The 12988-nt window shown below is 39.5% G+C and overlaps 1 protein-coding gene and 1 pseudogene across 9 annotated transcripts in view; both read right to left on the bottom strand.

The window, feature by feature from the left end:
• BLVRA (biliverdin reductase A) overlaps positions 1–12988 on the bottom strand; it is a 49340-nt gene that overhangs the window by 19183 nt on the left and 17169 nt on the right. For 6 of the 9 annotated variants that reach the window (XM_007094779.2, XM_007094782.3, XM_042963548.1 and 3 more), the window contains 3 exons: positions 5151–5272; positions 3049–3168; positions 1224–1321 (listed from right to left, as the gene is read on the bottom strand). In XM_007094779.2, coding sequence (XP_007094841.2) covers positions 1224–1321; positions 3049–3168; positions 5151–5272 — 340 coding nt within the window. Of the gene's footprint in view, positions 1–1223; positions 1322–3048; positions 3169–5150; positions 5273–5715; positions 5812–12988 lie in introns of all 9 variants that reach the window. The other 3 variants (XM_042963506.1, XM_042963520.1, XM_015543229.2) reach the window with 1 other exon arrangement.
• LOC102964482 lies at positions 11430–12815 on the bottom strand (annotated as a pseudogene).

Below are 12988 nucleotides of genomic sequence, written 5' to 3' on the forward strand. Positions count from 1 at the left end.
TCAGGCAACGACAGAGTTGGCAAGGATACAGAGAAAAGAGGATCTCTTTTGTACTGCTGGTGGGAATGCAAACTGGTGCAGCCACTCTGGAAAACAGTATGGAGGTTCCTCAAAAAACTAAAAATAGAAGTACCCTACACTCAGCAATTGCACTACTAGGTATTTATCCCAGGGTTACAGGTGTACTATTTCGAAGGGACACATGCACCCCAATGTTTATAGCAGCACTAGCAAAAAGAATGAAATCTTGCCATTTGCAAGTACACAGATGGAACTGGAAGGTATTATGCTAAACGAAATTAGTCAGAGAAAGACAAATACCATATGACTTCACTCATATGAGGACTTTACGATACAAAACAGATGAACATAAGGAAAGGGAAGCAAAAAGAATATAAAAACAGGGAGGGGGACAAAACATAAGAGACTCTTAAATACAGAGAATAAACAGAGGGTTGCTGGAGGGGTTGTGGGAGGGGGGATGGGCTAAATGGGTAAGGGGCATTAAGGAGTCTACTCCTGAAATCATTGTTGCACTATATGCTAACTTAGATGTAAATTAAACAATAAATTAATTAATTAAAAATAAAAAAAATAGGGACACCTGGGTAGCTCAGTCGGTTAAGCGTCTGACTTCAGCTCAGATCATGATCTCACTGCTCACGGGTTCAAGCCCCACCTTAGGCTCTGTGCTGACAGCTTGGAGCCTGGAGCCTGCTTCGAATTCTATGTCCCCCTCTCTCTCTGCCTCTCCCAAAATCACACTCTGTTTCTTTCTCTCTCTCTCTCAAAAATAAATAAGCATTAACAAAAATTTTTTTGAATAAAAAATTTAAAAAAGTATGCATATAAGACTTGGGCATGCATTACTCTGACTTGGGCATTTTTCTACTACCAATGTTTCATATGAATAACACCAAAATAATATCATGGCACTGGCACAGGGCAAAGCTAATTCATGCTTTTCATTAGAGTCAAAGACTCTGATAAGTCTCTAACAAAAATGTGCAAATTCCCACGCATCCCTCCGCCCTGCTGGCCCTCCACACGTGCTCCTTATGCATGCCTACAATTTTGGGGATGAGTAGGGGGTTGGGAGCCCACAGGACCAGTAACATATCTGACATAGGGTTAAGTTTTAAAGGCATAAAGATGGTACCAAAGACATTTTACAGGCAGAAACTCTAAAAGAGGGTCTGTGCTCCAGACAGAACATACGTCACCTTTCTGCTCAGCCAGCTTCCACAGGTCCTGAGCTGCTTCCCAAGACAGTGTCATTGGATATTCCACAAGGACATGCTTACCAGCATTAAGGAACTGCCTTTGGAAAAAAGAGAGAGAAAATATATTCAAGTAAGCTTCACTAAAATGCCCTGCATAACAGAGAATGGAATGTTATAAATACACATAAATCTCCAAGTTATGTAGGACTACAGATGAGAATCAGTGAGAACTGGGGCCAGAGGATAAGGAGGACGAATTGTACTTCCTATTATTTTCTAATGCGCTAGAGGAGAATGACTTTCCAGGTATGTGTTAATTTGAACATGCATCCATTCAACTACTCATGTATTCAACTAGGCACTATTTATCAGCTACTCTGGAGGAGAAATAAAAGACATTAATATGAAAATTGTCTATTACCACATGATAGCTATAAATAAAGACTACCAAACCCATGAACCCATGACAGCAGCTCTGCCTGAGGCAGTTTGAGAAGATTTCAGTAACTACATCTGAATTGGGTCTTGAAATAGGAGGCATTTTCCAGGTGCAACATGCAAGATGAGGGAATTTCACTTTGGGCAGCATATGCAGAGGCGTGGATATTTATGGGAAATTTGTCCATCTGGATAATAGTATGAATTTCGGCATGGCAGGGAAGCGGACTCAGGGACGAGAGGGAAACAAAATCATGAAAGTAGCTGAGAGTCTGACTGTGAAGAACCCAGAATGCTACACTCAGAAGTTTGGATTTTATTTTCTAGATACTCTTAAGGTACAAACATTTATAAGATGAAAATTACACAATTACCTTTTTAAGGAAATACATTCTGGTGCCAAAGTGGGTTAAAGGGAACCAAGGAAAGGTGTTTCTTTCCACACTAGAGTTGGAGTGACAATGAGGGAGCAGCTTACTCCTGGGGAACAGCACGGTGGCAGCTTCAATTTAATGTAAGGACCTAAGAGGGCAGTGAGATTCAGGGAGGCGACTGGTACTGCCTTGTTAGCCGCCAGATCCTGTGTGGGGCTCCTCCTTCCAGGGTCAGTACCACCCAATGCTTGAAGGGCTCTAAGCTTTGCATTTGAAGCTGGGGCAGAGGAACATGTCACCTCCCTTGCTCTATGATATCGATGCCACCACTACTTCTTTCCTCACCTCTTGGCAAAAATACTTCATATTAAAGGAACTCCTGGAGATATTTAACAATATTAAAAGCACAAGAAAGGATTACAACAATCTGCCAAGGCACAGAATAGATGCTGGCTCCACATCCTACCATGAGAAGAAACCAACACTATTCAAACTACTGTCAGTTTTTTACAAAGAAAACTCTTTAATTCTTTGTTTCTATTGTTTTAAATTACAGTGTACTAAATAAATTTTAGTTTTACATAATTTTCATTTTCTTATATTTTTATAACCAATAGTAAGAGTTTTTAGGATTTTGACAATTTTTAAAGGTAATGGCCCCACTGTAATTTTTCCCTTTAAAAAATTTTTTTTTTTTTTTTTTTAACATTTATTCATCTTCAAGAGACAGAGACAGAGTGCGAGTGGGGAAGGGGCAGAGAGAGAGGGAAACACAGAATCCGAAGCAGGCTCTAGGCTCTGAGCTGTCAGCGCAGAGCCTGACACGGGGCTCGAGCCCACCAACCATGAGATCATGACCTGAGCTGAAGTTGGACGCTTACCCAACTGAGCCACACAGGTGCCCCTTTTCCCTTTGATTATTAAAACTTCTTTGCAAGATTTCAGCTTTCCCAGTCATTTTTATACTCCTGCACTACTGTGCAAGGCAAGGAATACCTACATTGAAAACCCACCTGATATAGTCCTCATGGCTGGAGCTCTCACTGCAGATATAAGCAACCTCTACCTCTGGGCTGGAAAGAGCATTTTCCAAAGAAATCTGCTGGACTTCATCAATGTTCCCGAGCTCTCGTCTAGTTAAGAATAATAGAAATGCAACTCAAAAGTACACAGAATATCAAATAAATAAATGACCACATATATACATATATATATATATATATGTTATATTTATATTTATATTTATATTTATATTTATATTTATACTTGTATTTATTTGAATTTATCCTTCTCTTCTCCTCCCAACAATGTCCTGATAATTAGCTTTTGGGCTTTTGGATATAAAGAAATTAATTTCCTCTGTCCCATTTCCAGGACAGTTTCCAACATGGAGTGAGAAAAACAGCCTCAGGGTTTAAGTCAAGAGATCTGGCACTGAGTGCCAACACTACTGCTAACAGCCTACATGACATGGCGGTCTTTGAATTATTCCATCTCTAAAATAAAAACAACTGATCTCCTTTTATCTCATGAGAAGTGGTCTCTATGATCACAGCCAGCTCCAAGCATTTGGCCAAACACTGACTATACCAGACTTCATTCACAGTCTAAAAGAGGAAGGAAGGCACACATGCATAAATGTAGCACCATCACAACATTAATACAAGAAACGTTGTGTTGGGGGTATAGGTGGGTAATTCAAGGAAGGCAGGGAATATCCACTTTAAGGTTTCAGAGTAGGCTTCCAGGGGAGATGCTACAACACAGCGGGTAGGTCATGAAGAATGGGGAACAGTGTGAGAATGGCAGGACTGTAAAGCAGGCCATCTTCCCTCCTGACTTGGGTAGCTTAGGAGTTTCGACTGTATCAGTCACAGCAGCCAGCTAGCAGGGGACTGGGGCTTATGGGACAAAGAGAGGCCCTGCTTCAGCCTTGAGCCCAAGTGTTGTGTTCAACCTGGCTTCAGGCAGGGGTGCAATGGGAGTTACAGTGCTAATAATAATTTTGATATCCCATTTGTGTGCAACTCCCTTAGAATCTTACTGAGAGGAGAAGACTGCCCAAGGGCAGACTCCTAGCACTTCTGGGTCTCTCTACTGTCCCCAAACCCACTTTATATCCTTAAGGGAAAAGCCAGGTTTGAGACAGGTCAACTGGAGGAAAGTAGGTCCCATGAATTAAGATATGGAAAAAACATCTGCAGGGACCATCACAGGAGTTAAAACATGCTTTGTGCCACTATTTATTCGATTTCTCTAAAGCGCTAGAAAGCAGAGACGTGTCTAAGTTGCATGCCACCCCCTCTCCTTAGCCAAGAAAGTGCCTACATCTTGTTCACTCATAAATTAACACTCCTAAATGATGTTATATGGTGTTAGTTCAGTGAATGGTGTGTATGAGGAAGTGGTAAGTGGTGAAGGAAGGTGCTGAGCACCTTCTCTATGGGTCAGGGAAGAAGAAACATGGTAGGAAGTCTGGTTTTGATTGAGTTATAGGAGATAAACGAAACCTTAAAGAAAAGTAAGGCTCAAAATTATCAAAAGGAAAATAACACATGTTGCTTAGATGAAGGGCTTTGGAATCAAATAGACATGCATGCAAATCCAGGTCTTAGACTTTCCAGCTGTGTGTCCATAGTCAAATTATTTAACCCCTCTGTGGCTCAGTTTCTGTATCTGTAAAGTAGGGTTGATAATGGTATTTATGTCAAATAGCTGAAAAGGCTTATAAAACCCAGGGCCACTACATAGATGGCCATCATAACTGACATAATGATTAACTGGTACACACCTAATGCCTTCTTTTAGCCAATCCACATGTGTTCACTGTGACCCTTCTGTAACTATTAGGCACTGCTCTCATCTTCTCTGCCTTTGTCTTCACAGTCCCATCAAGGCTGACTCGCCTTACACCCCAGCCGCAGGCCCAGCACTCCAGACCCCAAAGCCATCCAAACTTGAGATCCTGTGGGGCTGACCCTGAGCACAGTTCTCTGGAATGACCCCAGAGCTGGCTTTCTCTCTCCTGGGTCTGGAGAGTCTCTATGTCCCAAGCCCTAATCCATTCTCACTGGTCTTCCCATGAATTACAAGGCACAAGACAAATGCCAGCCACCTGGATACGAAGCCAATCAGGTTCAGGAACGCCGAGGAAGCATGTGGATTCCGCAAGTCCCTGATCCGCACTGAGCCAGCTCTGCCAACGCCAACCACCACCACTCCAAACTTTCTCTCAGGCTGAAAAACACAGGACCACGGTAGGATTTAAAAACAGTCCATGCATCTAGCAGAGAACAGCAGAACAAAGACCTGTGACCAGGACCAGTCAGAGTCCAGACAAGGAAGGAAAGGAGCCAACCCAGAACCAAAAGTTGCAGCATACAAGGGGCAAATAGGACACTCCCTGAAATGAGAGCTCGGAGAGAAGTCAGCTCCACCCAAGATATATTTCTACAGGAGCTCAAGTGTATCATCCGTGGAGAAGGCTCCTCACATCTGGTTCTCCACTTTGCCACCCTTCCAAAGATAAGAGATTTTCCTCGTTAAGCTGTACCTCTGTACTCCCTGAATCCTTCCTCCAGTGGACATACAAATCTGATACAGGTGGGACTCATTCCGAGGCCACAGGTACTTAGTGAGATGCTGGCACACAGAACACAGGGAAAACCATGAGCAGTCACCTTGTTCAGATTCCACATTGGCTGTCTGCATTCCAACCAACTTCACTCCCACGGTACTGTGGTAGCTTACCTATTACTCAGGTATACTGCTGGGTGCTGTATGCAAATAGTATCAGAATGAAAAAATCAAGTCAGTTCTTTAAAGGTACAGAGCCACTTAATATAATCCAAACTGATAAAAAATTATCTACACATCCCTTACACCCAGTTCTTCTTGGATGTCTCTCAGCATACAAATGGGAACATCACCTAGGACTCACCTGTCACCTGAGATATCTGGTATCACCATTTCCCACTAATTCTGCCCCTTCCTGTGTAAACTGTTCTAGTGTTGACCCAGGATTTCTTTGTCTCCACCTGATGCCACACTAAATCACCAACTGCTCTCACTCCTAATCTCACCCTTTCCATGTCTCATCGACAGGCCTGCCAGAGCAGTTGCTTAAGATAAAAACTAAGTCCCTCCCCTGATTAAAGCCTCCATTTTCCTGTTATTGACTGACTGTGTCCTCCTAAAATTCATATGTTGAAATCCTAACCCCCAATATAACAGTATTAGGAAGTAGGGACTTTGGGAGGTAATTAGGATTAGAGGAGTGCATAAGGTAGGAGCCCTCATGAATGGGATTAGTGCCCTTATGAGTCACAAAAGACCTTGCTTCCTCGCCCTGCTCTCTGCCCAGGTGTCAGCAATCTGCAATCCAGAAGAGCTCCCTTACCAGAACCCCACCACACAGCCTGATCTTGGACTTCTAGCCCCCGAACTGTAAGAAATAGACTTCTGTTGTTTATAAGCCATCTGGTCTGTGGTACTTTCTTTGCTTTATCATAGCAGCCTAAACTGAGACACCAGGTAAAGAGAGAAAAATACCAAAGCCCAAGTTCTTTAAAAAAGAAAAGAATCCTCAATCATTATGCTGTACATCTGATACTAATGTATTATGTGTCAATTATATCTCAACAAAAAAAAATACTTTAACATAAAAAAAAAAAAAAAAACCCTCTGCCCCTTGGTGTTCATGGAACAAAAACATGGGAAGTTTTTCATTCTCTACTCCAACCCCTCACCCAAGGTATATTTCCCTCACTCTCCATCTCAGTAATGCCACCACCATCTACTAGGTTGCTCAGGTCCTTAAACTTGGGAGTTATCCTGGCCTTTTTTCTCTGCCCCGCATTCCATACCCAATTCACCCATAAGTGGCCAAGATCCGTCCATAAGCCTTCTATCTACTTCTGTCCATCTTCATTGCTACCCCCTAATCCAAGCTACCATCTCCTCTTTTGGACTGTTCCCACAGCTTTTATAACTGCTTTACTTCTTGCCCTGTTCTATTCTTTTTAATTTTTTTTTAACGTTTATTTATTGTTGAGACAGAGAGAGAGCATGAACGGGGGAGGGGCAGAGACAGAGAGGGAGAGAGAATCCCTGGTAGTTTCCATGCTGACAGTGTGGGGCCTAATGCAGGGCTCAATCTCACAAAAATCTCAAATCTCAAGTCTCTAGAGCCGAAATCAAGAGTTGGATGCTTAACCAACTGAGCCACCCAGGCACCACTGTTTGCTACCTTTAAGTCTTTGCAAATCCTTTGTCCCTTGAGCTCCTCCCTACTCCCCACCAGGACACCTTCAAAACTTTCAAGACCCAAGGATCTTACGAAGCCCTTTTTGATGCTATCAGTTAGATTTTTTGTATCTAATAAAATTCACCCATTTTAGTGTACATTTCCATGAGTTTTGACCAACATACATATTACTACCACAAGTAAAGATATAGAATAATTCTATCAGCCTCCTCCATAATTACCTACGTCCTTTGTAAAAGTCAAATCCAACTCCCACTCCAGGCAACCATTGATTGGCTTACTGTGTCAACAGTTTTGCCTTTTCCAGAAAGTCATATAAATGAAGTCATACAGTATATAGTCTTTTGAGTCTGGCTTCAACTTAGAACAATGCATTTTTCATCTATGTTGTTACATGTTGCAGTAATTTCTTTCTTTTTATTACTAAGTAGTAGTAGTCCATTGTATACATATCCTGGTTTGTTTATCCATTTAGCAAAGGAAGAACATTTCTGATGCTCCAAGCTCGAATGAATTCATAATTCATTCTTTTATGAATAAAACCGCTATAGTCAATCATGGACTAGTTTTTGTATAAACACAGTTCTTATTTAACTTGGGTAAATACCTAGGTATAAGAGTGCTGGGTCATATGTTAAGTCATATGTTTGTGAATTATGTTAAGTCATACATATGTTATGTCTGCTGGGTCACATGTTAAGTATGGGTTTAATTTTATGAGAAATTGTGAAACTATTTACTGAAGTGAACCTTGGCAAAGCTATATGTGCTGTTCTGCATTCTCACCACCAATGTCTGAGTTCTACATTCTTACCAACACCTGGTACCATCAGGTTTTTCTCCTCTTCTTCATTTTAGCCAGTATAATTGGTATGTTGTGGTATCTCTGATTTCTACATATATTTCCATAATGACTAGTGATGTTGAGCATTGTTTTGTGTGCTTATTTGCCATCTGCCTATAGATGTCTGTATCTTCTTTGTTAAAGCATCTGTTAAAATCTTTTGCCACCTTCTGCTGGATTGTTATTATTGAGTTTTTAGAGTTCTTTATATGTTTTTAATATATTCATTTTGTTCATTTATCAAATTTGTAATTTGCAAACAGCTTCCAGTCTGTAGCTTGTCTTTTCATTTTCTTAAGAATGGCTCTTGAGAGGCTAAAGTTAAAGTTCTTAATTTTGATGAAGTCCAACTTATCACAAAAATTTTAATATAACATTCTTCTGGCTAACCCAAGGGTACAAAGGTTTTCTCCTATGCTTTCTTTTAGCAGTTTTGTAGTTAAGATTTACAGTTTTAGTTATGTTATAATTTATATTCTGATTTGAATTTTTATATATGGTGTTAAGGTAGATACAAGGGCTCTTGATAGGTAGAGATGCAGCCTCTAGAATGTGTATTCCACAGGCTCTATACCAACTGTCTACAATGAGGCAGAAGTATGCCAGGCTTGTATGTAAATATACCCAGACTTCACACCCAGCTCATGTGCCATCTCCTCTGGAGGCCAGCAAGGTTCTTTTTTTTTTTTTTTTCCTCTTTGCATATGATATCCAATTGTTCCAACAAAAATTTATTGAGAAAAACTATTCTTTTTCCATTTAAATGCCTTTGCATTTTTGGGGGTGGATATTGTCTCAATTATTGTAGTTTTGTAGTAAGTTTTAACCTTACTACAAAGTTAACTATAAACTTACTATAAACCTAACTATCAATTACTGTCAACCTTCCAACTTTTTTTTCTTTTCAAAAATTCTAGTTTTCCTGGCTTTACATATAAATTTTAGGATGAGCTTGTCAATTTCTACCAAAAAGAAAAAAACTGCCAGGATTTTGAATGGGATTACATTGAATATAGTTTGGGGGGGAAAAAACAAATATCCTGGAATAATGAATCTTCAAATCCATGAACATGGTATATATCCCCATTTATTTAGGTCTTCTTTGACTTCGTTCATTCTATCATTTTCAGTGTATGAATCTTGCCATGTTTTGTTAAATTTATACCTAAGTATTTATGATTTTTAGTGCTAGTAAATACTATGTTTTTTTAGTTTCCACTTCTCATTGTTTATTGCAAAGATATAATTGATTTTTATATGCCAATTTGGATCTTGTAATCCTGCTGAACTCATTACTTCTAGCAGCTTTTTTTGTAGATTCTGTCAGATTTTCTAGATAGACCATAAAGTCAGACATAAATAGAGATGGTTTCATTTTTTCCTTCCCAATCTGCAGTGCTTTATTTACTTTTCTTGCCTTATTGCACTGGGTGGGTCTTCCACTATGATTTTGACTAGGATTAGTGACAGTAGACATTCTTGCCTACTTTCTAATCTAAGGGGAAAAACTTTGGGTCTTTTACCATGAAAACTTAAGTTAGCTGTAGATTTTTTTGTAGATACCCTTTATCATGATGTGAATATTTCCTTCTATTCATATTTTTGCTGTTTTTTAAAACTATAAATGGTTTTTATGGTTTTTAAAACTAAAAACAGTTTAATCAAATTCCTTTTCTGATCTATTGAGATGATCATATAATTTTTTTTCTTCTTAAAGTCTATGGATCTGATGATGCCTTTCATTCCTAGGATAAACATCACTTGGCCATCGCATATTATCCTTTTTATTTATTGATGATTCTATTCACTAAAATCTTATTAAGAGTGTTTGCATTTATGCTCATGAGAGTTACTGGTCCGTAATTTTCTTGTAATGTAAAATGATTTCTAGGATAATTGATTTTATAAAAGTATTCTCTTTTATATCGCCTTTATAAAATATTTTATACCACTGTTGATGCCACTGAAGAGCAATCTTTTCTTTAAGGTACTAACTCCAATAGATGATACATGCTCTTAAAATAGGTGTCCCTTACCTAATAAAATTAAGATCACTGCTAAGTTTCTTGGTTTATGGCTAGACAAGAAGCTAGTAGCACATTTAAACTCAGTAACATTCTTCATTAAAAACTGTGAGATCATCCACTTAAAACTTTCAGAATAATTCATAGAAAGTATATTAAATTACACACTGAATGGTACACATGCTGAACTACTAACCATAGATATTTATACACAAAGCAGCTCTTTTAAGAAATAAGACTCGGGGAGCCTGGGTGGCTCAGTCAGTTAAGCGTCCGACTTCGGCTCAGGTCATGATCTCGCGGTCCGTGAGTTCGAGCCCCGCGTAGGGCTCTGTGCTGACCGCTGAGAGCCTGGAGCCTGTTTCAGATTCTGTGTCTCCCTCTCTCTCTGACCCTCCCCCGTTCATGCTCTGTCTCTCTCTCTCAAAAATAAATAAACGTTAAAAAAAAAAAAAAAAAAGAAATAAGACTCATAGGGGCACCTGGGTCGTTCAGTTGGTTAAGCATCCAGCTCTTGGTTTTGGTTCATGTCATGATCTCATGCTTCAGGAGTTCAAGCCTCCATTGGGCTCTGTACTGACACTGCAGAGCCTGCTTGGGATTCTCTCTCACTCTCTTTCTCTCTCTCTCTCTGTCCCTCCCCTCCTCGTGCTGTCTCTGTCTCTCTCAATAGTAAATAAGTAAACTTAAAACAAAAAATAAGATTCATAAATATGTCTGTCTTGGTATAATATATATAATTGAGATGAATAAAGTTTGGAAGATCAATGTTGTTACACTATGTTCTGTTAGTATCTTTAAAAATCACACAATTAGCAATCCATTTGTGTTTATGGTATTCATATATATAAGCTTACATTTAACAAAAAAAACCTCTGTACGTAATAAAAAGGTTATATATTTAATTATATATAACATGTATGTGTGTGTTTACACACACACACACACACACACACACACTATACTATTATTTAAAACACTTTCCTAAAGTCAAACCCTCCTCTTCAGCTGCAATAACTTTTCATGCTTAACTGCTGACATCTGGAAGCCCCTCTGGTATTAGGTACAGAACGCAGTGATAAAAGACCAAGCAAAAGCCATTAACCAAAAGGTCTTTTTTTTTTTTTTTTTAACATTTATTTATTATTGAGAGACAGAGAGACACAGAGCGTGAGCAAGGGAGGGGAAGAGAGGGGGAGACACAGAATCCAAAGTAGGCTCCAGGCTCTGAGCTGCCAGCACAGAGCCTGACGTGGAGCTCAAACTCACAAACTGCGAGAGCATGACCTGAGCCCATGTCAGTCAGTTAACCAACTGAGCCACCCAGGCGGCCCTCGAGGTCTTTAAATTGATGGTCATCTTCATCTGCACCTTCACAACCCTCACCATTAAGCCCATCATCCATACAATGATCTACTTTTTCATGTTTGTTTCCCATCACTGTTAACTGTGACAATGTTACAGGGAGCCTGTTGCTGACCTCTTTCTTGCCTAACAGGAAATCATCCAACTTGCTGTACATAAACTAGTAACATGACTTCCGTTGCCATGATAAACTGAAAAAAGGAAGAAAAGAAATATACTGTGCTGAAGGGAACTGCAGCTTATGAAAACATGTACCTCTAATCTAGCCAGTGTCAACTGACATTTTCATTTAGCACTGACCCTCCCTGTGCATTCATTTGAACATCCTCCTTTGGATCCATTTTCTTTAACCACTAGATTTGGAGCTGGTGAGATTACTCCCCAGGAACATGTGCCAAATGTAGAGGCTGTGAAGCAGTAGGCTGAGCTGGGTTGGCATTTGATGTGGCCTGAGCTGAAACTACTGTTCGATATTGCACATAATACTAATGAGCATACGTATTTGTCATCATAACACTTGCAGGGGGGCTAAAAGCAGGATACACTGGGAATCTAGGTGGAATAGTTTGCCTGAGAAACTAGCTATCTCCATTTCTTTACATTACATGTGGGAACTGGTAACTCTGTATAGGGTCCATTTGTGCTTGTAGAAGCGTGCACTGTCTCAATCCTTCTGAAGTACTGGAAGCTCTAAACAAGGTTTGTTTGTTTGTTTCTTTCTTTCCTTTTTTTTTAACACACTCCCTCAAAAAACACATAGTGTATTATTCCATTTATACAAAAGTCTGGGCAGTGCAAAGTAATCTATACTGACAGAAGGCAGATTAGAGATCACTTGCCTAGTTGACAGATGGTGAGGAGGGATGAAGAGAGAAATTACAAAGGAAAATGAAGAAGCTTCTGCAGGTGATGCATAACCTCATTACCTAGATTGCTAGGATGTATTCACAGATGTATACATACATCAAAACTTATCAAAGTGCATGGTGAATATGTGCAGTGTATTATATATCGAGTATACCTCAATAAAGGTGTTTTTTAAAAGGATTATCTAATATCTTAAGACATGCTTCTCAAAGTTTCCCACCAAAGTTTTATTCTATACAATAAAAGGAATAAAAGCTTAGGGGTCTGGGAATATAACCCACAGCCACAAAAACTAAGCTTCTTTAAGTCTCAAGCTATATCTTAAAAATCTGTATGTATATTGGGGCTCAGTCAGTTAAGCATCTGACTCTTGATTTTAGCTCAGGTCATGTTTTCATGGTTCATGAGTTCGAGCACTGCATCAGGCTCTGAGCTGACAATGCAGAGCCTGCTTGGAATTCTCTCTCCCCCTCTCCCTCTGGTCCTCCCTCTCAAAATAAATAAACTTTAAAAAATATTGTATACATGTTACTTCATAGTCCATAAATTATGTGTTTCATTAGTGTAAACATAATGTTTAATATTAA

This window comes from Panthera tigris, chromosome A2 (assembly GCF_018350195.1).
Source record: "Panthera tigris isolate Pti1 chromosome A2, P.tigris_Pti1_mat1.1, whole genome shotgun sequence".
Classification (NCBI taxonomy): Eukaryota; Metazoa; Chordata; class Mammalia; order Carnivora; family Felidae; genus Panthera; species Panthera tigris.